Source organism: Archocentrus centrarchus, chromosome 14 (genome assembly GCF_007364275.1).
Source record: "Archocentrus centrarchus isolate MPI-CPG fArcCen1 chromosome 14, fArcCen1, whole genome shotgun sequence".
Lineage (NCBI taxonomy): Eukaryota > Metazoa > Chordata > Actinopteri > Cichliformes > Cichlidae > Archocentrus > Archocentrus centrarchus.
In genome coordinates this window covers 36,970,962-36,993,881 of record NC_044359.1, presented here as the reverse complement: position 1 = coordinate 36,993,881, position 22,920 = coordinate 36,970,962, and the positions used below count along the sequence as shown (strand labels likewise).

General features: G+C 44.4%; 2 protein-coding genes across 6 annotated transcripts in view; both read right to left on the bottom strand.

Moving 5' to 3' along the window:
* Positions 1-739: 739 nt before the first annotated feature.
* h3f3c (H3 histone, family 3C) lies at positions 740-5,960 on the bottom strand. The gene is made up of 4 exons (XM_030746129.1): positions 5,808-5,960; positions 4,142-4,285; positions 3,114-3,267; positions 740-1,169 (listed from the first exon to the last, which is right to left on the bottom strand). The coding sequence occupies exons 2-4, from the start codon at positions 4,267-4,269 to the stop codon at positions 1,041-1,043; spliced, it is 411 nt and encodes a 136-aa protein (XP_030601989.1). The 5' UTR covers positions 4,270-4,285; positions 5,808-5,960; the 3' UTR covers positions 740-1,040.
* A 2,138-nt stretch (positions 5,961-8,098) lies between these two features.
* Positions 8,099-22,920, bottom strand: part of arhgap32b (Rho GTPase activating protein 32b) — a 135,372-nt gene continuing 120,550 nt past the window's right edge. For 4 of the 5 annotated variants that reach the window (XM_030745823.1, XM_030745824.1, XM_030745826.1 and 1 more), the window contains 12 exons: positions 20,912-21,061; positions 17,535-17,637; positions 16,371-16,515; positions 15,791-15,873; positions 15,399-15,506; positions 14,829-14,974; positions 14,544-14,745; positions 14,211-14,356; positions 14,014-14,088; positions 13,078-13,908; positions 12,185-12,849; positions 8,099-11,787 (listed from right to left, as the gene is read on the bottom strand). In XM_030745823.1, coding sequence (XP_030601683.1) covers positions 9,595-11,787; positions 12,185-12,849; positions 13,078-13,908; positions 14,014-14,088; positions 14,211-14,356; positions 14,544-14,745; positions 14,829-14,974; positions 15,399-15,506; positions 15,791-15,873; positions 16,371-16,515; positions 17,535-17,637; positions 20,912-21,061 — 4,847 coding nt within the window. In that variant the 3' untranslated portion in view covers positions 8,099-9,594. The remainder of the gene's footprint in view (positions 11,788-12,184; positions 12,850-13,077; positions 13,909-14,013; positions 14,089-14,210; positions 14,357-14,543; positions 14,746-14,828; positions 14,975-15,398; positions 15,507-15,790; positions 15,874-16,370; positions 16,516-17,534; positions 17,638-20,911; positions 21,062-22,920) is intronic. The other variant, XM_030745825.1, reaches the window with a different exon arrangement.

Here is a 22,920-nt window from a genome sequence, read left to right as displayed (position 1 = left end):
ACACAGACCGTAAACATGCAGAGATTCACTATAATGTCAATTTATACGGGTGTGATGAGTTTAATGCTAATCTGTGGTGACAGAGAGAGATGGAAGCTTAATGCGATGACTGATCTACAGAGAACTGAAGAGGAGACGGTGAACCGTCGCCCCCTCGTGGCTGCCATTAGAATTTAAGTTTCCTTGGAGAATGGAGAAGCCCTTCCTGATTTCCTAGAGCAAATCAGATCACTGCAAAAACAAAACTAACTGATCAGGTTGATACTATTCATTGCTTTTTTTTGTTTGTTTGTTTGTTTGTTTGGAGACGCTCCTCCATGAATTAGATGTGTAAAAAAAATAGACACCATATCCACAACAATAATATTTTTAAGAAACCAAGAGATTTTTGTTTGAATACAAACGGTTTGGAAGATCAGAGTTCACAGGAGCACACAAACAGACCAGCAGCCCATCCCCTCCCAGACCAGGTGACAGAGGTGCACTGAAAAGCTACAGCAGAGCATCAGGGGGAGGCGGGGCGCAGAGGGACGGACTGAGCAGGAGGGGAGGACGATGTTCAGAGGGGGCAGAGGCCTCAGGACTAGTTTTAATAGCACCCTGCTGTGGAAGTTGCAGCTCCCCTTAAGCAGACTAGCCCCTTGGCCACGTCCCTCTGCTTTGGCTGTTTACCACAAAAACTGCACTCTGAAAGAATCCAGGTGAGCTTCCTGTTGGGCTTCCAGATGTGAAGTGCCTCCCAAACCCAGTGATGCATGCTTGCGTGTGTGTGCACATGTGCATCTGATCTGCAAAACCTTTACATGCACGAAAAAGGTACCCTAAAACATTTGGTGAAGACAAAAAAGAAAAATCGATCAGACTTCAACATATTTCTATCTCTTCATAATCATGATTACTCTAAAGTCTACCGAGAAGCTGGGCAGGCCGGGGAGGGAGGGGACCAGGGACAGGTGGAGGTGGGACGGGGTAAGATGAAGGAGTGAAGGCAGGGATAGGTAAAGAAAAACAGGACAGAGATGAAACATCAGGAAGGCGGACTAAGCGCGCTCTCCACGGATACGACGTGCCAGCTGGATGTCTTTGGGCATGATAGTGACACGCTTGGCGTGGATGGCACACAGGTTAGTGTCCTCAAACAGACCCACCAGGTACGCCTCACTAGCCTCCTGCAGGGACAAACAGGTACAACACATATTAGCAGTGGATTGCAGTATTACTGATATTTTTGATATAAGAAAAAATACCAAGGACCAAACTACACTACTCAAAAAACATGAAAGGAATCAGAGTTGAGCATCAGTGAGGTAAACCTCTGTGACACTGACGTGGTCAGTAAGTAGCAGAGGGGGGCGTTCATCAGGTGCACTAGAGGGGCAACAATGAGACAACCCCCCAAACAGGAATGGTTTACAGGTGGAGGACACTCACATTTTCCCTCCTCATCTTTTCTGACTGTTTTTCACTAGTTCTGCATTTGTTTAGGGTCAGTGTCACTGCTGGTAGCATGAGGCCATACCTGGACCCTACAGAGGCTGCACAGGTAGTGCAACTCCTCCAGGATGGCACATCAATACGTGCCATTGGCAGAAGGTTTGCTGTGTCTCCCAGCACAGTCTCAGAGCATGGAGGAGATTCCAGGAGACAGGCAGGTACTCTAGGAGAGCTGGACAGGGCCGTAGAAGGTCCATCAGCAGGACCGGGATCTGCTCCTTTGTGCAGGAGGAACAGGATGAGCACTGCAGAGCTACAAAATGACCCCCAGCAGCCACTGGTGTGAATGTCTCTGAGCAAACAATCAGAAACAGACTTCAAGAAGGTGGCCTGTGGGCCTGATGTCCTCTAGTGGGCCCTGTGCTCACTGCCCGGTGCCGTGGAGTCTGATTGGCATTTGCCATAGAATACCAGTATTAGCAGGTCCACCACTGGCTCCCTGTGCTTTTCACGGATGGGAGCAGGTTCACCCTGAGCACGTGTGACAGACATAAAAGGGTCTGGAGAAGCCGTGGAGAACATTACGCTGCCTGTAACATTGTTCAGCATGACTGGTTTGGTGGTGGGTCAGTGATGGTCTGGGGAGGCACATCCATGGAGGAACACACAGACTCTCTGCAGGCAACGGCACCCTGACTGCCATCAGGATGATGTCAGACCCTACAAACTACTGAGCACCATTTAGAGTTGCTGCAATGAAATGTCTGTAAAATGGACCAATCTGCAGCATCATTTTCTCACTTTGATTTTTGGGGCGACTCTGTAGGTTGATAATTTTCATTTCCATCACACGATGAGAATCCTAACACGTTACCCCGTCCATATCAGTGTAGATATCCACCGTGTTTTTCTCCACTGAGATCTGATGTGTTTTCAAAGTGTTCCCATAATTTTTTCAGTAGTGTATTAGTCACAAAGCAGCCCAGTATAGGATAACCAGTATTTTTCATTACAGGAAGAGCAGATGTTACAGTTAAACTTTGACCTACTAAAAGGTCAAAGTGAAAACATTCAACATCTGTATCCTCTAACCTGTGATGTCATCATGTCCTTAAATATCTACAGCTGAAGGGGTTTGTAAAAGTATATCTACATAATTCTCTTACTAGGCCTTTAAAAATTCATTACAGAAGAACTATTTAAGAAAGGGCAACATTTAATCTGCTTCTATCTTGTTCAGTGTTCACATCCTCAGTTAAATGCATGGAAGGAGGATTCAGAAACCTCTCCACACAGGACTGAAAAGACGCTTGTGCTGTAACACACACTGAATACACCTCAGAATAACGTACGGTATAATAAAAATATACCACACACACACACACACACACACACACACACACACACACACACACACACACACACACACACACACACACACACACACACACACACACAGAGGTTAAAGAAGCACCTTTTCTCTGTTCAAACTGAGAAAATGATCTGAAATGAAATTCCTTATCACGACTTACAATAAAAACGGAGTGCCAAAAAGATATAAGCATTATTTTGGAAGAAACAAAATAATAATGTTATAAAGAAACAAACTGTGTTGGATTTTACGGACACAGTAAAATCCCCCCCCCACCCAAAGCTGTCAAACAGCAGTGAGGTTTCACCTGCAGAGCTCCAATGGCAGCGCTCTGGAAACGCAGGTCAGTCTTGAAGTCCTGAGCGATCTCCCTCACCAGGCGCTGGAAGGGCAGCTTACGGATCAGAAGCTCAGTGGACTTCTGGTACCGGCGGATCTCTCTCAAAGCCACGGTACCGGGCCTGAAACACATAACGTCAAGCTCAGTGCATCGTTTCAGTGTAAAAGCTGGAATTTGGAAAAGCTTAAACATGATATCTGACAATCAGACTTATTAACAACAAATGCCCCCCCTTGCTTCTCCCTCATGGGGGGAGCTGGAGCCTATCCCAGCTACCACAGGGTGTGAGGCAGGGTACACTCTGGACAGGTCGCCAGCCTGTCGCAGGGCTAACTCAGAGAGACGGACAACCGTTCACACTCACATAGGTAATTTATAATCACCAACCCAAACCCACTAACTGCATGTCTGTGGGAGGAAGCCAGAGCACCCAGGAAGAACCCACGCAGACATGGGGAGAACATGCAAACTCCACTTTGACAAATTCAAATTGAAACTGGCTTATTTGTTTAGTTTAAGTACTTTTTATAGTTATTAGGCTGCTATACATTTTATTTATATGAAAGTAAGCTACTTTTGAGGGGATTCCTTTGCACACACACACACAGGGTGGGACTCAAAGCGGCCTTGCTTTGTAGCTAAAAAGAGAGTCTTTATTAGAATGTATAGGTCTGCTTTTCATCCACTTTACATCGTTCTGTTTTGTTGGTAAAAAAAAACATTTCTGTTACTGCAGTTCTATAATTATGCAAATGCAACAAAAACCCTGATGAAAATGTAAAGTTAAAGTACTAAATAATCATAAACAGAGTATTCACATGTTAAAATATGATTTTTTAAAAAACACCTGTTAGTAACACTGACAGGCTCGTTTATGCCCAACAGGCTGTCACCTTCATTATGAGGCTCAAATGTGTTTTGTGGCTCCAGGCAGAATTTTCTGGTTAAGAATTCATCCTGATAACGAGCCATTAATGTGACTCAGGGAATGTTACCTGTAACGATGAGGCTTCTTGACGCCACCTGTGGAGGGGGCGCTCTTGCGGGCAGCCTTGGTGGCCAGCTGCTTACGAGGAGCCTTTCCTCCAGTGGACTTACGGGCGGTCTGCTTGGTACGAGCCATTACGACAGAGTATCACCTGAAGGGAATGCAAAAACAAGCAGACCATGAATTGATCGTGACATTTAATCAGTGGACGTACAGGAGGCACTGAGGACAGCTAGTGACCTAAGATTCAGATAAAATCCTTAATAACAGTTTGCAATATTTAGTCTTAAATGCAGCAACTCTGAAACTGATTTAAAAAAAATATTTAAAATATAACTAATTAAAAACATGAAATTCCCCCACCTTTACTAGTTCATGCATGCTGACGATTCTAATGTGCTTTTGTCTTTGTGAGTTTATATAAGTGATTTTAATGTTATGTGGGTATGTGTTTTATTTTACACATTTCTGCCTTTTACCTATGCTCACATGCTTCTGTATGTTTGGCTTTATTGATTATTATGCCATCAGCCTGAAGACGAATATTAGCCTGTGTGGCTAAATCTGGCATATTTACATGATGAATCTAAGTGCTCGTTTTAATTAATATGCATTGTCCCTTTTAAATAAACAGAAACATTTTATTTGTTATTTTGCTGAGTTTTTAATACTTATTGGATTAATTATTATAATTTTTTTCCTAGTTGGTTCCATAAAGAATTACTGTCAATTTACCTGGTTAAGTCTATCTGATATAACTTTTCATATTTACTTATTTAAAAACCCAATTATAACTAATAATAATCAACTAAAATTATGCCCTTTTGTTAACTTCACGGTCTGCTGAAAGCTGAGTTTACATACGGTGCTGCAGAAGCTTGTAAACAACAGTATAACCGATAGTGAAGTCGTATAATGAGTTTCCTTGTCTCAGTGTGCTTCCTAAATCTCTGCTCTCCCGTCATTTCGGACCCCTGATAAAACTTTCCCCCGGGCTCGGTCGCTGCGCGCACACACACACACACACACACACACACACACACTCACACACACACACACACACACACACACACACACACACACAGTGTCCAGCCAATCCAGGACATTGTGGGATCCCAATTACACCAATCACAGCGGTCAACAGGCTGCTTCTCTGAATCCCACCAATCCGCCGCGGCTCCGCTGTACTTAGGGACCAATGAGATTTGAGCCAGGAGCATTTTAGGCGGGACAAGTATACTTAACCCCGCCTCTTACCGCAAGATTATGGCCGCAGACCTAAGCGAACCTACCAATACAGAGGCAATGAGCGGGACGTAAACTTTGACATTTTCCCACCAAAACAGAAAACGTGTATTCATAAGAGCATTAACAAAACGTAGGAGACAAGTGAAACTATCGAAAAAGAGTCAAAGGCGGTTGAAGTGGAAGTATTTTAAAGCAAAAAAGCGAGGTAGAAATCGCCGCTGAAAGTGGACTACATATTTCGGCAGTGGAAGTACTGAGCCGTTTTTCTCTCTGCTTGGAGATCGGGGAAGCTGCTTTCTCTTCTCACTACACCATCGAAAAAACACGATATTAAAGCACGAAAATAAGTTTATTCGCCCCATTTTCTCCACCAAACGGTGATTAATATGCTTATGTAACAAAAATTACAGGAAATTTTTACTTACCGGGGGTGAATTTTGCGCCTTTTCTTCGCAAGAATACAAGTATGTTCTGGTTGTCTGGCAGTGTCAGATATTTACTATCTCCCACACAATGGAAGCAGCCAGAGCGGGAGCAAAATGGCGCCCGTGTCAATCATCTGTCTCCCATAATGCAATGGTAACATTTGTAAACAACGTAACTTCGGTTCCTCGAGTTTCCCTTTCAAACTTTAGGTTTCAGGAGACGGCAGGTGAAGTCGGTTATGAAAGTATTCATAGATTTTAGACTATTTCTTTATGGTTTCCTTCAAAATCGTGTGTTACGAAATAGAAAAAAAAGATGCAAAAGTGAGAATATGAAAAATGTAAAAATAAAAATAAGGCACACTTCCATCTAAAACGGCAAGAAAAAAAGGAGAAATGGATAATGCTTAAAAATGTCAAAGCAAAAAAACAAATTATTCGCTAATGCAGTCTTAAAATGTAATCCAAAGTCAAGTGAGGTAGTGCAGATTGATCAAAAAATAAGTACAGTATGTCCTTTAAACCCAAGTAAAATGAGAGTACACACGGAGCTAACAAAATACATGCCTATTTTAGCATTTATGGATCCCATATTTACGGATTTCCTGTTTGAATTTATAACGGAGCATTGATGATGCATCACTGCATCTAAACCCCTGTAATTATAAAAACATCCTTTTTAACATCTGCTCGGTATATGAAGCAGGAGGCACAGCATGCCTGCTTTTCTCGAGCCAGCTGAGAGGTTAGATTCTCTTCATGTGGGTCAGTTTACCGACATGTTTGATTAATATTTCTTTGGACTGGGAGTAGGACTTTTCTAATCATTTTTAGGTCCCTCTAATGGCTAAATTGAAAACGCCGTGACTTGTGAGGAGCTTTTGTCTGAAAATACGTGCAGATTTCTGGTCACGTGGTCTCATCGCAGCTGAACCAAATTAGTTATTGATTACAGCAAACATTTCAATTTTGAAATCATAGACTGGTCAGTTTATTTAAAAAAATTTGCCAGAATCTGCCTTTACAAACAAACGGGGGGGAAATGGGTCATTCTATGGTGCTGCAACAGGAGGTCACTGCTGCACAAAGTCAGCTCGTGAAATTTCTTCCCTCCCAGAAATGAGCTGCTGCGTTCAGGAACTGCAGCAGCTCTGTAACATTGTGTGTAACCACATAATGTTACAGAGCGGGGTCTCCAACTGCAGCGGGGCATAACGTTTAAAAGAGGCCGCCACTCCGTAGAGCCACAAGCACTCAGCAGTGAGAAAACACAAGTGAAGGTCAGATTAAAATGTAGCTTGGGCCTATTCAGAAAGCCACAAGAAGTCCATCAAGATGCATTTAGATCAAAGTTATTTTAGTTTAAGATTTAATAATTATTTGTATTCCACTTGGATTTGTTTTGTCTTCAGTTTAGTTTGAGTAGGTTTGATAATTTATAGTTTATTTGAAAATGTTTCATTTTCGATCATTTTAGCGTTAGTTTTATCTTTTTTAAAAGAAGTATATGAAGAGCATTTCTCAGCACGTTTTTCCAGAAGTTCAGAATATTATACAGATTCTTTGAAGGGAGTTGACTCAGTCATGTAGACATGCCGATTCTCTCACACAGGCCAAACAACTGTGACTGAATTGAAGGACTAAATCTACAGACAGTTCCTCCGTATTATTTATTAGTTTATAGGGTAAACAATACTGTTTACTTTTGAAGAAAAAAAAAAACAACTGATTTTTACTGTGATAACCTTGATTTAGATCATATAGTAAATAATTTGAGGCATGAAGCACTTTCCTCGCAGTGATGGTCTGTCAGCAGCAGTGAGTACTCAACATCCTGGTCAAACACTACCACACACAGAAGTGTCATTTAAAAGCCTTACAAGATACGACTGCCATCCTATAAGAGCTGTCAGATCTACTGAGGGTGCGTAACGGACATTTTTATGCATGTTCTGTGAATCAGGTGGAAAAGGTTCACTCATATGACTACAGATGGTGTTTCTTCTCAAAGACCACCTGTAGTCATCAGCATATCTTGGTGGCATGGGGGGTGTGTGTGTCCAGACTGATATGGTTTGTAGATGTCTGATCCATCATCTAGAATTCCTGGGATTCCCAAAGCAGCGCTAATTTAGGATAAACTCATAACTAGATCTTTGACTTGGGGAAACAAACTCACTGAAACCTCTTCTGCAGATTTTTTTTTTTTTCTGTCCGTCTCCGGTGAACTTCCAGACTCGACCGCGCAGAAGTGTGAGAAACATCACGCATATGCACACAGAAGCCCTGGATGCTCTCTCTTCCTGAACAGTTTATTTCATATCTGACTGTAGATAACCTCTATTTTGAGACGAGTGTTTTCACATTCAAGTACACATTGCCTTACATCAACGCCCCATCTGAAAAGGTAGAGGCTTTACATAAGGCAAGAGGAGCAGAACCTGCAAGCGATATAGAAGTCAAACAGTTACAGAGTACAACCTGGATTTTGACATAATTGAAACATATTGTAATCCATCCATTATGCTTACCCATAAGGTCTTATAGTATAATACCAAATGAATGTACTACACATCGATTTCCAGCCTGACAAAAAAAATGTCCCCACATATCCTTAAAAACATCCCTCCTTCATTGTTTTAAATGCAGAAGCAGAGAGGTGACAGAAAACTAAATAACCCAAGAAAATCACAACAGCCTGTCGGCCCGACAGAAGTGTGTGTTTGTGTGTTACGTCACTAAAAATAAAATATGGATTGCAGGAACAAAATTTAAGGCTCATCTAAGTTTTCCCCAACAAAGCAGCAACAATGTGTTGTTCACCACACCGTTCAGAAGGACGCTGTTTTCAGCTTTATTCTGTTAGTCCAGTTTATGAACGTACCGTGAATTTGACGGGGAGAAGAAAAATAACCCCTTTACAGTTCTGAAGCTACAACAGGCCTTCATCCACCTTCATCCCACATGTGCAAGAACCGTGCTGAGTCATTTGGTCCCTCTTCTAATGAAGAACACAAGTACCAAAGCATTCCATTAGAAGTCGCTGTTTATAACAAAGTTACATAAAAATGGCACAGTCACAGAGGAAATAAAGACATTGATAAGCACTACATTAACTCAAAGTAACCCACTGCAGGTCCTTATCTAACCTCCTGCTCAGTCACATTCTTCAAAACAAACAGGGACACACTGCACCGCCTTCCTGTGTGTGTGTGTGTGTGCTAGCAGGAGGCAGCTGTGTAGACCTGCATGTATCCTCCTTAAATAACTTGTGCTGTGACATCCAGAGAGAACGCAATGGATAGAGAAGTACACAGAACTGTTCTGTAAGAGATAGAGTGCATGCATTTCTAAAATGCAAACCTTAGTCCCAGTTGATGCTCATACCCAGCGCCACACCTAAAAATAAAAAACAAACAAAACCTAAACTAAAATCCCTTTTTACATGTGTTTCTATTTGTATATATAGATGTAGTATATATAATTTACATTTTTGTGGTTCCTGTTACAAGTACCTCACGTCTTTCATATCATATACATTTAAGACTGGCTACTGTCTCAATCAATCACAACAACAACAAGACCACAGGGACAATAATTTCAGGTATACATTCAGGACTTTCTGTAAAAAGTCTTACAATATTCTTTACAATTCTTTAAAAATACAGAGAAGCAAAAATATTGGTGATACAACAGTCCACTGTCCTGCAGAGGCTGCTCGACCATAGCGCAACAGAGTCTTTCTTCTAAACTGCTTAAGATTATTTGACACCTCCCCCTAAATGCTTCATTCTGTATGAATCTCTGTCTCTGGCCTCTGCAGGGCCAGGTTAGTCTGGATAAAGGCCCCCTGGCCCAGTGCTGTGGAGTAAGCTCTGTTGCTGTGGCTCCCTGTAAATCCCGGGGCTGGGTAGGAGCTGGCTCCTCCGTGTTTTTGAACAGGGGCGTGAGGCTGAGGTACTGGGTGGTAATCGTCTAAGTTGTCATAGTGGGACTGCACTGTTTTGGTGCTGTGTTTCTGACACGAGTAGTCTCTGTCTAGGTCTGCTTTGGCCTGGCTGTAGTGTTGCTCTCGGACACTGTGCGATCGCTCAGGTTTGGAGCGGCTCATTTGTTCCCTGGGGGCTGATGGCTGATCATCTGTGTTGTGGTAGCTGCTTGATGTTTTCGCTTTACTCTGGTGGTGGTCAGAATCTGGACAATCGTAACGTGCTTGGAAGTTCCTCTTGTGTTTAGACCTGCCGCCGTCATCTCCAGGCTCATGCTTGGCCTCGTGCCGGCCGCTCTCCTGCTGATGAGAAAGACTGTGGCTCAGAGCAGAAGGGAGGGAGTGAGAGGACTGGCATTTCTTGGAACTGCTTTGCTTGGAAAGTGCATCAGACTTGTCACCCACTCCGCTGCCCTGGACGTGCTTGTCAGTCTCCATGTACATGAGGGCGTCGGGGTCTGAAACCATTTGTCTGGGCAGGTAGCGGCCGTCTTTGCTCTCGGCCGGTACCAGCACAGCTTTGCCAGGGTCAGATTTACTGCGCAGGTGCAGGGTTTCATAGCCTGATATATCTGCTGGTGCGAACAAGCCCACGTTGTCATACTGAGAGAGGACGGGGCCTTTAATCTTAAGCCTGGCCCTGCTCTCCCTGCGGATGGAGTGCATACGCAACCGTTCTGCCTCCTCTGGGTCCCAAGATAAGTAAGCAGGAACTTCTTTGCTCCCATGCCCGGGGGGCATGTCCCTGCTCACAAAACTATGCTCCTTCCCAGGAGGGAGAATGTGACGAGCGAGGTAGTGGTATCCGGTCTTTCCAGCAGGACGCCCAGCGAGCGCTCCTGGATCTCGGCTGTTGTACGAATGGATGTGCCTGACTCTGATAGTGCCATATGGGTCGATGTCATAGTAAGGCGCCTCCAACGGACCTGAACCAGAATATGGACTGTAGCGGTACTGGACTCGTCCGTTCTCAAAGTAAGGCTGCAGCTGGGTAACGTGGTAGTCTGCTTGTGAGGACTGCTGCGGGGGCTGCTGGTAGGCTTTGCACTGATACACAGGCCGGTGGTAGAAGAACATGTCATCGTCTGGAGGAACTTCAGTCCTCTGGATGGGGACTGAGCGAATGCTGGAAGGAACGTGGAGCGAGTGCACTCTGCGGATGGTGGGATAACCATGGGTTCTGTCGTGGCTGTAGCCCGGATGCCCAGGCCCTGGAGACACATAAACACTCCTGGGGTTTCCTCTGGACTTAATGGAGTGATGGTATGACCTGGGGCCTAAAGTGCTGTACCTGTTATCTATTCGGGCACTGTAAGGTATCTGAGGCTCAGACTTGGACACATAGGAGTGTGGAGGGACACTGTCTGGTTGGTAGTGGTGTGGTATAGAGGGGGGCCCCAGAGATACAGGCCTCTGGTGGTAATATGCAGCTCCTGAAGGATCAATTAGGACTGGTTCCCCTTTAGCATGGTACATGTAGGCTGGTTGGTGTGTGGAAGATTTACGAGGAGAAAGAGGATGGTGAGGCAGAGCATCCTCCACATGGCCAGGCGGAGGACCTTCACCCAGGATATGGTAGGAGGCTTCACTCTGGCTGAGTGCTGCTGTGGCCAGTTTGCTCTCTATAGTGCGAACAGGTGGGGCTGGAGGAGTGGCTCCATAAGAATCATGATATTTTCCGGACTCTGCACAGGGCTGCACTGGCTTTATGGCCTCCCAAGGCTTCTCCACAGGCTCGGCAGATGTGGGCGCGACTCTTGCGCTAGCCTTAGAGAGATGAGGTTGGGGTTGGACTGGTGTCTGGGATTGTGCGTGAGGCTGTGTCTGAGCTGGAGACTGTGTTGGAAGATAAGGCTGTATCTGGGCTTGGCTCTGCTGCGGAGTTTGGGTTTGGGGTAGTGGGACAGCTCTTTTTGGCTTCTGAGCTGGATGAGCTGGCTGTTCTGACGGCTTTGGAAGAACTGGGGGTGGTGCTTTCTCCTCTGGTTTGACCTGAGAAAAAAAGCCCAAAACAAAATAAGACACTATTTACACAAGGTTTAGGAAAACAACACAGAACTAAATTAAATAAAAATACTAGTTGAGTATTTTTTGACAAGAGCAAGACTTTGCCAACATGAACTCCAAAAATCCAAAGAATGTATCAGTCTGGAGGTATTTTAATGCAGATTCGTAGTAATACAGTCAATTCATTAAAAAAAAAATACAGGGATAGATTTTTGAATTGCTATAGACTGCACTGAGGCAAACTCCTGTCACAAATACGTGGAGGAGCTGATTCAGTTTAGTTTATGACAGCACATGAGCCTTTTGGTGGAGTACAGTGAGTTTTGGGACTCACTGCTTGGACCCCTTGGGACCAGCCAACATACAGAACTGATATATTTACCTCAGGAGCAGGCTGTGGTAAGATTCCACTGTCCTTGCTGCTGCCACTGGGAGTGGTGGCTGCAGTGGAACTAGATGAGCTACTATGAACTGTGACCTGTCCTGTCACAGGCTGCTGCCTTTCTGGACTTTTCCTGGTTGGAGAAGTCAGGCTGGCTGATGTGGAGAGTGGGGCACACTTGTAAAGTGGAGTGTCTGGTGGGGAGGAGTCTGTTTCTCGCTGTGATGCAGCTGGAGCTGCAGAGGACTTGGCGCTGTCTGATGGCTTAGTGGTCATGCTGGTTAACTCGAGTGGCTGGTGTTTGTTTGAAGGAGTGGAAGTGGAGGGATAAGATGAAGCTGTGATCACATTTATAGGAGCACTATGTGGTGGTGGGGAACTTCCTTGTCCTGCTCCGTCCACTGAGGCAGTCTGGAATTGTGGGACAAAAGGATGTGGCGAGTCCTGGAAGTTGGAGGCCTCATGTAGCTGCTGAGGGGACGCCAGCGTTGGCTCAGAGAACCGGGGCTGAGACTGAGTGGACACCTGCTGGGCAGACTCGGCGAGGGCCAGGGCCAACATGCGGGCAGCATTTTTAGGGGGTGGAGGAGGAGGGGCAGAAGTGGGTGCTGTAGAGGTGAGGGAACAAGGGGTTAGGTCCTTTGACGAGTCCAGAGTTATGGCTCCTAGTGGGAACACAAAACACAAGGGAGCTATGACTGAAGACTGAATAAGCAAGAGAGCACTAGGTGAGTTTTAAGGTGCTTTGGGTGGGGTGGGGGGGTGGGGCTCAGGCATCGTAAGAAAAAAATTCAGGATGAAATCCCTGCAAAGCTAAATCTAAGCTACACAGTGAACCAAAGGGCAGGTCAGAAAAATCGAACACACTGCATCTACATCATTCTCCGTCCTACCTTGGTGCTCTTGGCTGCTGGGAGCTGGTGCCTGCTGGACGCCGTCCTCTCCCGTTAGCTCTCGACTGTCCGCACTGTCAAAGACGGCCAGCTTAGAGTTCAGCTCCATCTGAAAAGCTTCACTTAGAGATGGCTCAGCCGCTTTCAGCAACACACTGCCCATCAGGGGAGGAGAGTCCTTGGGTATCGAAGGAGGAGATAACGGCTGTGGAAAGACAGCCTGTCCAGCTGTAGTCTTGTCATGTGTCTCTGTGGAAAAAGTGTCTGACGTGACAAAAGGCATCAAACTGGTGGCCTTTCCACATTTAATAGGTGACACAGCTTGTGTGGGTTTATCAGTGTAAGAGTAAGACGTGGTAAGTTTTTTGCTTTCTGCCTTCTCTCCAGCAGCACCGCTGGTGTCTGTGGATAAGGGGGAGGTCAGGCTGCTCATGAAGGAGGCAGAGATGAGATCAGAGCCATTGGTCTTACCACAGATATTGCCCTGGCTCCTCTTTAAAGTGGAGCCCTCAGCCCTGGCTGGTGAATCATCTAGGGGGAAGGCATAGGAGGTGTCGGGGAGACTGCATTGGAATGACATGGGGTCAAAGTCCAAGGAAGCCATGCCGATGTCCGGTGGGCTTAGGTCCACATCTTCACCCGCTGAGCGTGGAGGTGAGATAAGAGCGGGCACACAGATGGGTCCGTCGTCTCCGTCGCTGTCTTCTGTGCCATCCAGGTTATCGTAGGAGTTGCAGTGCTGCCGGCTGTCCAGCAGCTCGCCGTTAAAGGAGGCCGACAGAGCGTCGCTGCTGGAGCGCGGCCGCCGGGGACGGTACACCTTGGACTCGCCTGAAGGAAGAAGGGGTATGACAATCACAAATAATGTCCCGCAGATACTGATCAATTAAGCTTTTTATACTAAGTTTAAGTGAACTGGAGGTCATAAATGATTACCTTCAACATTATGCAAGGAACTCAGAGACTCTTCACTTTTGGCTGACCTTAATGTTGCTGTGTCTCCTCTGCCTCCTGAAACACAACCATTAACATTCATCAGGGTAAGTCTTGTGTACTCTCTTCAGCTCTTGTCACTGCACAACGCTTAGTTAGCCTAAGGCAGTTTTTACTGTAGATGTGGTGTGTGCACTCACCAGCAAGAGCCATAGCCTTTAGCTCATTAGGCTCACTGGGGTTGCGGTGCAACTTGCGCTTGGATATAGAGGAAGACTTGCCCAGGTTAAAGAACGAACGCCAACTACCTACAGGAGACTTCTTGGACTTGATAGGCGGCCTTTTCCTATGATTAAAAAATGATGGTTGACAAGAAGGCAGTTGGTTTACTTGACTTAATAAATCTCAACAAGTCTGCAAAGAACAGGGGAGGAGGAAAATTACTCTCCCTGCATTTTCATCAAAAACCAGAAGAAGATGCATCATGCAAGGATTTTTCATTTGTAAAGACATAAAAGTGGAAAACAACAAACCTCTCTGTGGGAAACTCAATGACGGTGTGGAACTTGCCCTGCAGAGCAGCTGGACCTTCACCCACTTCAATGTATTTGCTGTCTTCAGTGACTGGAGAGTTGATCTGAGCCTGGGTCCTGGCCTGGGCCTCCTCTAGGCTTAGAAGTTTTGTGGAGGGAGATGAAACCAGCAGGGACTTGGGCCGTGACAAAGAGTTGTGACCTGACGATGTAGAAATAAAGCAATCAATGGAAAATTGTCTGTATTTAGCTCAGTGAGTGCACAGGGGTCGAATGTCTCTGTACCTGCTCCCTCTCTTATTAGTGAGCTGAGTTTAGTGCTGAAAAGCACATCAACATGGTTCAGGATGAACTCCACCACCACAGACTGGATTCGGACTTCCATGAAGGCTGCTGTGCCACTGAAGCAGGCAGATTCAATCTGTTTTGACCTGAGACAACAGGGAACATTTTGACTGAATCAAGAGCTCCAGTTAAAGAAAATTGGAGGTCAGTTTGAGTAAAAATCATTTCAAGATGAATTTCCAACATGTGATGTTGGGTTGAAAAACATCCGCCCACAAACAGCTGCCTAAATCCTTTGATTCAGGCAGAATGACTCATTTGAAAACAGGAGAGAACACTTCCTGCAGCATGCAGCCTATTACCCAGGCTGATTCAAGTCTAAAACTGACAGAGTGCTACCAAAAAGAACAGCAACTTTATTACATATACATCAAACTAAAAAGATCATTACATGCATCTTGAACTTAGAGGTCACCTGAAGTCTCCAGCCAGCTGAGGAGGCATTTAGGTGAGTATTTGCAATTTATTCACCACAACGAAAAGATTCACCAAAGCAGGATGACCTCTCACCTCAGCAGGTTGGGTGCCCAGACGATGGCAAGGTTCTTACTGTGCATGTTGGTTATGTAGCTGAATGCTGCCAGGCGGGAGAGGTGCCTCATGAGGAACTCCAGGGTCCTAAGAATCACACGTTTAGATTACACTGGCTCTGTGCAGACTAATGAGCGTGATAAAGCAACGTTGTCACAGCATCAGGGTTTGACTCTGTGGAACGCCGCTCGGAAATTTCACACAATATCCGAAATTCAATTCATCACATTTCACACAAAGATTCCATTCAGCGTAGCAGCATTACAGAAAGCATTAATTTTAACACCATCAGAGACAAATGAATGCACAGTGAGTGTGTAACCTGCAGTGCCTTAGCCTGCCAAAGGGGGGCAATGTGCCTCTGCACTGACCTATAATGCGGCGGCGGAAGCTGCTGGATGACGTCATGGATTTTGATGAGTCGCTCTTCGTCGGTTGCTGCTGATACAGCCTCCTTCAGAGTGAAAGCCAAACAAGAGATGAGAAGATAGGGAGTCACAGATAATACTGGGATGTAGCAGAGTGTCCACATTAATCTTATCCTCTCAATATCCCAAGTTGAAGCTGCTACACAGGGCGCAGAGGGAACTTCAGTATGTAACCTTGAAGCCCCCCCCCCCTCAGCCCAGCCGCCGTAACGACCAGCATGCATTTACGTCATCCTGAAGGATGGCTCTGCGGTGCTTAGAGAAAGTTTTTATTCTAAGTCACACACAGAGCGGTTTGCTGCATTTGTAATGACAGGGTGTGTCAAGTGCAATGCTATTATTTTAGGGGCGCCTGTGGCCCGAGACTGGAAGAGGAATTTCAAGAATTTCTATAAGATAAACCAGTTTCATTTCTTTTCTATAGAATCAAATTTGAAAAGTCAGCAGTGTCAGTCACACCTAATCTGTAACAGTTAGCAGCCCTGGAGCCCACATTAATGTAACCGCTGTGCTCTTTGCTTACAGAGAACTTCTCGTAGAGCTGGTAGGTGAGCAGTGGGTTAGGCAGCTCTCTGAAGTAGAGCTTACACAGCGAGCCAACACAGTGGATGTCCTGGATGTAAACATCTTTGGTCAAGTCGGGGATCTGCTCAGAGTCAAACTCGTGCCTGACGGGAGAGAAAGAGCAAAGCCAGAGTCAGCAAACCATCCGGCACCTATCAGCTGAGACGGGGAAAAAAGATCCTCCCCCTGAAACACCTCAACGTGGGTGATAATCTTCTCTGCATACAATGTGTGTCAGTGTGTTATGTGGTCAGCACATCCCTGTTAGGCACCTTTCTTTATTCGTGCTGTTTTCTACAGCGTAGAATAAAGCTGAAGACATTAAAACAATGAAATAACATATACGTACATATGTGTAAAGTATTCCTCAGAAGAGCCACTGTTTGCATTAATGAAAGATGTGTAATATCATTAAATACTGTTTATTTATGATTGTTATTCCACATGTATCTGAAGACTAATCCTCTGCTCAGAGTCATACTTCAGTACTTTTAGGTCACAAAAAGTCCAGAAAGGGTCGACAAGAATCAATAAAAAGAGCGCACCGAGGAACCATGTTTACTTGACCTGCGAGATCTTCCAGAAGTGGTGACCCTATTTTTAGAGAACTGATTGGTAATTTCATCCTTGCTGATTTCTAATCTGGAACATAATCTGCTCTGAAGCAGATTATGTTCACAGCATAGGTTACCATGGCAATTTATCCTGGTAGGAAGGGAATAACTCTGAGGGTTAACCCTGAAGTTACCTGGATACAATGAAACCCTGCCTCATAGTACAGGCCTCTGCACTGTAATATCCTTATTTCATTAGAAAATTACAGGGCTTTTCACCACAGTCTTACATAAAGTATTCTGCCATCTCTCTCAGGCTTACCACATAAAATCCCTACAAAAAAAACTAAACGACTGGTTCTACGGTCCACAGTATTACCAATGGTATTGAGGACATGCCACACACACACACACACACACACACACACACACACACACACACACACACACACACACACACACACACACACACACACGTACGTGATATACGGTGGTGAGTGTCTTCTGTGGAAATGTGGAGATACTCAAAGTTACATACATTGGCTGCTGGTCAGTTTGTGCCTCCTTACCGCAATTTCTGGATATTTGAAGCAATTCCAGACAGGCGGTAAATGCCGTCCACCACGCCGTGCTTCTCGATGAATTCCGTGCAGCTCTTGAGGACCTGGGGCACTGGCAGCAGAAAAAAAGAGCAGCGTTTCATCAGTCTGTCTGTGCGGAGCGCTCCGGAGATGCCAGGATATTGAGAGCGGATTACTAACTTTTTTGTGCTTTCTGATGGAATGCACTCTTGGAGCTAGGGTGGACACAAATATATACTGAATTGCTTCAAACATGCATTTCTTTATTTAGTTTTGTGGCCTTTAATCTTTTTCTACTTTGATGCAGGCAGACTGTAAGGAAACAGCCAGTGACTGTGTGGCAGACAGATAAAACCAAGAAAAAGCTTATAGCGTCCTCATTCTCCTTCAGCAGCTATGCATCATACAGACATGTTATTGGTCTGTGCGAGTGTGTGTATGGAAGAAAAGGACAGCATGTATATGTACAAGGAGCTCCCCGTGACTCCCACAGCTCACACATCGTTCAGACTGAGAGCAGGACACTCGCTGAAGCAGCTGTTCAAATTCCACACGTAGCCAACGAGTAAACAAACTAGCTGATATTCTGCAGCAGAGGACGGGACTGAGAGTTCTTCAAGTGGGAAGAGCTTGTTATGAGCTTCTGTTATCACAAAGATACACAGCATGAGTTTGAATGTGGAGACACAACGGGGATGTTTCCCCTCTAATTCAAAATAGCTTTTTTAAATAGCTTTTAAAATGCACTTATAACTCTTAAACTGGCTTATATGCAACAAGGAGTGAAAATTCTTTGTCCTTTCCTTATGGACATGAGCTGGATACTGGAAGATGACAAACTTCATGGTAAACAGCACCTTTCTGCCCTACATGAGCACTCCAACGGCTTTATACAGCATATCTAATTCACCCATTCTCACACACATTCACACAAGCTCTTTCTACATAAAAGTGCTTTCTATCTAACATTCACACACACAATCACACTCTTATTAATGCACCAGGAGCAACTCGGGGTTCAGTATCTTGTCCAAGGATGCTTTGGCATGCAGACTGAAGCAGCCAGAGACTGAACACCAACCTTCTGAACAGTACATCGCCTGCTCCACCCAGTGCTGTGCTCAGTAAGTCTTGACACTAGCCACTGAGGTCACAGAGAGCAGGGGAGCAGGGGAGCCTCTATATAATCATACATGTGTTCTGGAACCACAGACGTCACCCTCTGCAGGTTTAAGGTACTTCTGCATTTTATACACTTTTATTTTTTATTTAACCTTTATTTATACAGGTAGTCCCACTGAGACTCAGTGTCATTGGGTGAAATCATTTGAGAGAGCTGCAAGTCCTTCTGCAGTGTGTTCCATGAAGATGGAGCAGAAAAGGAGAAAGCCTTTTTTCCAATCTCTGTACGAACCGATGGAACAACAAAGGCAAAAATGTACTTTCAGTGCAAGAAGAATAGAAACAGGAGCAGAAACACTGTAGAGTCACAGAGAGTAAAAACAGTCAATTTAAAAAAACAAAATAAAGCTCAACTACACAGAAAAGAACAGCAGTATGAACTACAGACATAAATATCAGTGTGTACAGTAGTGCAAATAGGCACAAAGTGGCATAGTGTTAATCATAATATTAATGTTGCTGGCAAATGTGGTAATTAATAACAGAATGTAGTAGTGATAATAATCCTGGGCTGTGTAAGAGTATTAGTGTTGGTGTGTGTGTGTGTGTGTGTGTGTGTGTGTGTGTGTGTGTGTGTGTGTGTGTGTGTGTGTAGATTTGTAAAATGTTTCAAATGTCAGAGTAGAGAGGAGTTATGAAACACTATGTAACATGAGTTTTGTCACTGACAAGTGTTATTTTCTAACTCTTTTTATTGTAAAACAATAGAAAATATCCATTATTCCTGACAAACTTTGCTTTTGTGGATTTTAGAATGATTTTTGCCCCAAATTAGCTATTATGGTATTAGTTATTTATAGTTATTTTTTTCTTTTACTTCAACATTTTTACCATTTTTATAGACAATTTTTGAAGAGAAAAGAGCTTGAAAAAAAAGGTTACCAGCTGAATGAAGACCAGCCCAATTACCAAGCTAAATGAAGAGCTTCTCAGCTGATCATCCAGGAGTGAAACTCACAGCTGAGGATTTTAGCTTTCTTGGTTTGTTGCCAGCAGCTCAAAGCAGAAAAAAGATCTCTCTAATCCAAAAATTCTTATTGGAATGAATTTGATGTCAGCATTTTTTAAAGAGAGCTACAAACACTATGAAAGGTGTCTCGCACCTTAAGCCTTTTCCATACTGAGCAGTGCCAAATGTAGGTTTACCATTTACACGTCTCAAACCGTACCTCTCGTCACATTTTCTCTGTGCCTCATAAACACACACCGTGACTGTCTGACCCAGCACCGTGTGACAGCGCCCTCTCTCTCCGTGACCTGGTAGGGCAGGATTTACAGAGGTCAACCACCGTCTCCTTCACCCACAAATGTGACAGAGCACCCACGGGTGTGTGACCATGCTGTTAAATGACCTGGACTGTGATCACTATAAACTAATGTACTGATAAGATGAGAACCCTTCATGTCCACACCACACAATGTCAACCATTAAACGGGCTTTTAAGCTGGAGTCAGCATGAACTAAAATGAAGTTATTGATCGGTACTCAACAACAGAGTAGCATTATTAAGCTGGTCGGAGCTGAAGTTACAGTGTAATCAGGACACCATTACGAGCATTACGGCTGCACACCAGGCTGCTGAGAGCTCAGAAAATCATTCTGGCTGCAGCTGTATGTGCGTACGGACTTTAAATCCAGCAACCCTCCTTAATACAACCAGAGGAGCTACAAGAGCTCATGTTTAGATGCAGCGTGAGGTGGACACCATTCAATGACAACATTAAATCAACAGCTGAAATGGATATATTAAAAAAATTGTTACACTGCAGTGTTCTTCTGGGAAACCGTGGTACCTGGCATTCATGTGGATGTCCACTGAGCACACCCACCATTGCTTCAGTATGTTCTGACTGCATTTGCCTTCTCCAGCAGGACTACCTGCCTGCCAACCCTCAAAAAAAGCTCTGGAAAAACTTGAAAGATGACAGAGCTTAAGGTGACCAAGCAAAGAGGGAAGTAAGATGACAGCCGTGCTGAGCAGCGCAGTAACACGATACGGAAAACGAACCGTTGTGTGGAGGCTGTGTCAGAGTAAACTACAGGGTAACCACACTGTGCACTGACATTTAAAATACAATCTGATTATAGAAGAATGTTATTAACTTTCAAATGGCTATTAAAAAAATAAAAATTGGAGCTTAAAATACTGTACGGTGCATTTTTGTAATGCTGTATCACTCACCATCGTGTCCTGAGTTGAGGAGGTGCTCTCCCAGGTCACAGCCAAACACCCTCTCCCGGAGGATGCCCCTCTGCTTCAGCTTCTGCTTGGTGGGCCTGGACTTCATGAAGGAGCGCAAGAAGGTGATCAGCTTCCCGTGCTTTTTAGACACTGAGGAATCAGGGAAGGAGGAAAGGAAGGAGACACTTTAGATCCCTCACACAGCTGATTATGGTTTCACAGTACGTGCAGATTTCCCGCACGATGCATCCATGTACTACAGTTAAACCCCCAAGGTTACTCGAGGTTGTCCCATTGTGAATTTCAGCTTCATTGTAATGGAAACTTCTTTTACGCATGTGTGATTTCCTTGAAGCTACGTCTTCGTTCTAAAATACCACCTCCTAGGAAATTACAAAGGAGTCCCTCACACACACACAAAAACACAAAACAGAAGAAAAGAGGGGGAAAAGAAAGTGATCTTAAAAACAGCCTGTATTAATCAGATAGCATGTCTGGGAAAAGCCATAAGCTCCTTAAATTACACGCAAGTTTTCTCTACTGTGAAGAGATACAGAAAGGCTTTCCAGTGAATCAGACAATGAGCACGTTTTGGAGGACAAATCTGAGACGGTCGACTCAGACAGTAGCAGTGGTTTAGCACTCTGTGGTCACTTTACTCGACCCAGTTGTGTAAACTTGCCTCATGAAAATTTAAAATTTCCTTTCAATGTGCATTTACGTCACAAAAAATATGGGAAAAAAGAAAAAGGAAAAAAAAAATCCCAACAAGTTTTAATCCTAAATTTTCCATTGGCCGCTCACGTAATGATTATGGTACACCGGTGCACTCCATCAATCATTCAAATGGCAGAGCAGATATTAAATAAACTTCATGCAGAAACAGCAGTGTGATCTACATTTTTCATTTTCACGTCATCAAGCTGAACACTTAAACTCTGTAAACAGCATCAGTTCCCCTTTTGCCATTTTTTATACCTTCACCACATCGGAATGCTTCGGAGTTGAGCCTGAGTCATCGCGGAGAAGGAAACCTTATCCTCACTAATCTTTCTAGTGTCTGCTCTCGTACTGATGTCAGTGGTCTGCTCTCAGCTTACGTCACTACCTGAGTGAAGACGTTCTCTACTTGGATCTTACCTTTTTTCCCCTTAGTTGCCTCTTTTTCATCTTTACACCTTGCTGCCCTTCGCACTGACTTTGACCAACTACTCTTCTGACTTGGGAAAGCAAAAACATCTGGAATTTATATATATCTTCCAACCGTCGCCTGTCTGAAAGGGAAAAACTGATGTGTCGCATCAGTTTTTTAAATTTCTGTTCCAGGACACACATTCCTTCAACTCATTCTAAATGCAGTCGTGATCACAACCCTTCTATTTCTCTCATGTGTTCATATTTATTTTACCTTCATATCAGACTCATTGTATCTCCAGACTGGAATAAATGTACAGGTTGCAAATTCCATTAAATAGATGCCTAATCCTTTGCTGTCTGTGGCTGGGCTGCACTCCAGCTGAAAGTAGGCCACTGCTTACTGAACTCAGTCTGCAGAAACAAAACAAGCCGAGTTCAACAGAGCTAAAGCTACGCTGTAACACAGTAACAATATCCGAGCGGCGTCTTTAATCGCTGCTTTATTAGTGGAAGTGTTGATGACCTGATCGAGATGAACACATTAAGACACGCCCACACGTGCTGTTGTGAACATCATTTAAAAAGAAGCAGCCACTATGCGAGCGCCTCTAGGTGAAAATGAATGAGAAGCTGCCTCTTCTCCATGCTAAACACACACCACGGAGCTGCTGACTTAACTGGCAGTCCGTCGAGTACGTTGAGAATGCAAACATCTAGACGAGTCAAACTAATGCACTAATGGAAAGGAGAGTTACTTTGTAGCGGAATTAATTTAACAGTGCACACAGAGGCACACAATGAGACAGTGTTTCACTGTGGCAGTGACTCTTAGTACTGTGAGTAACATCCAGTATACCATCAATATTACTATC

Bases quoted from the DNA above. Each gene is read 5' to 3' on its own strand.
- h3f3c (XM_030746129.1), bottom strand. From the start codon at position 4,269: ATGGCTCGTACCAAGCAGACCGCCCGTAAGTCCACTGGAGGAAAGGCT. The intron at 3,268-4,141 runs GTAACATTCCCT...TATGTGTTTCAG, and splicing joins AAGAAGCCTCATCGTTACAG to GCCCGGTACCGTGGCTTTGA. The intron at 1,170-3,113 runs GTGAAACCTCAC...TTGTCCCTGCAG, and splicing joins CTGCCATTGGAGCTCTGCAG to GAGGCTAGTGAGGCGTACCT.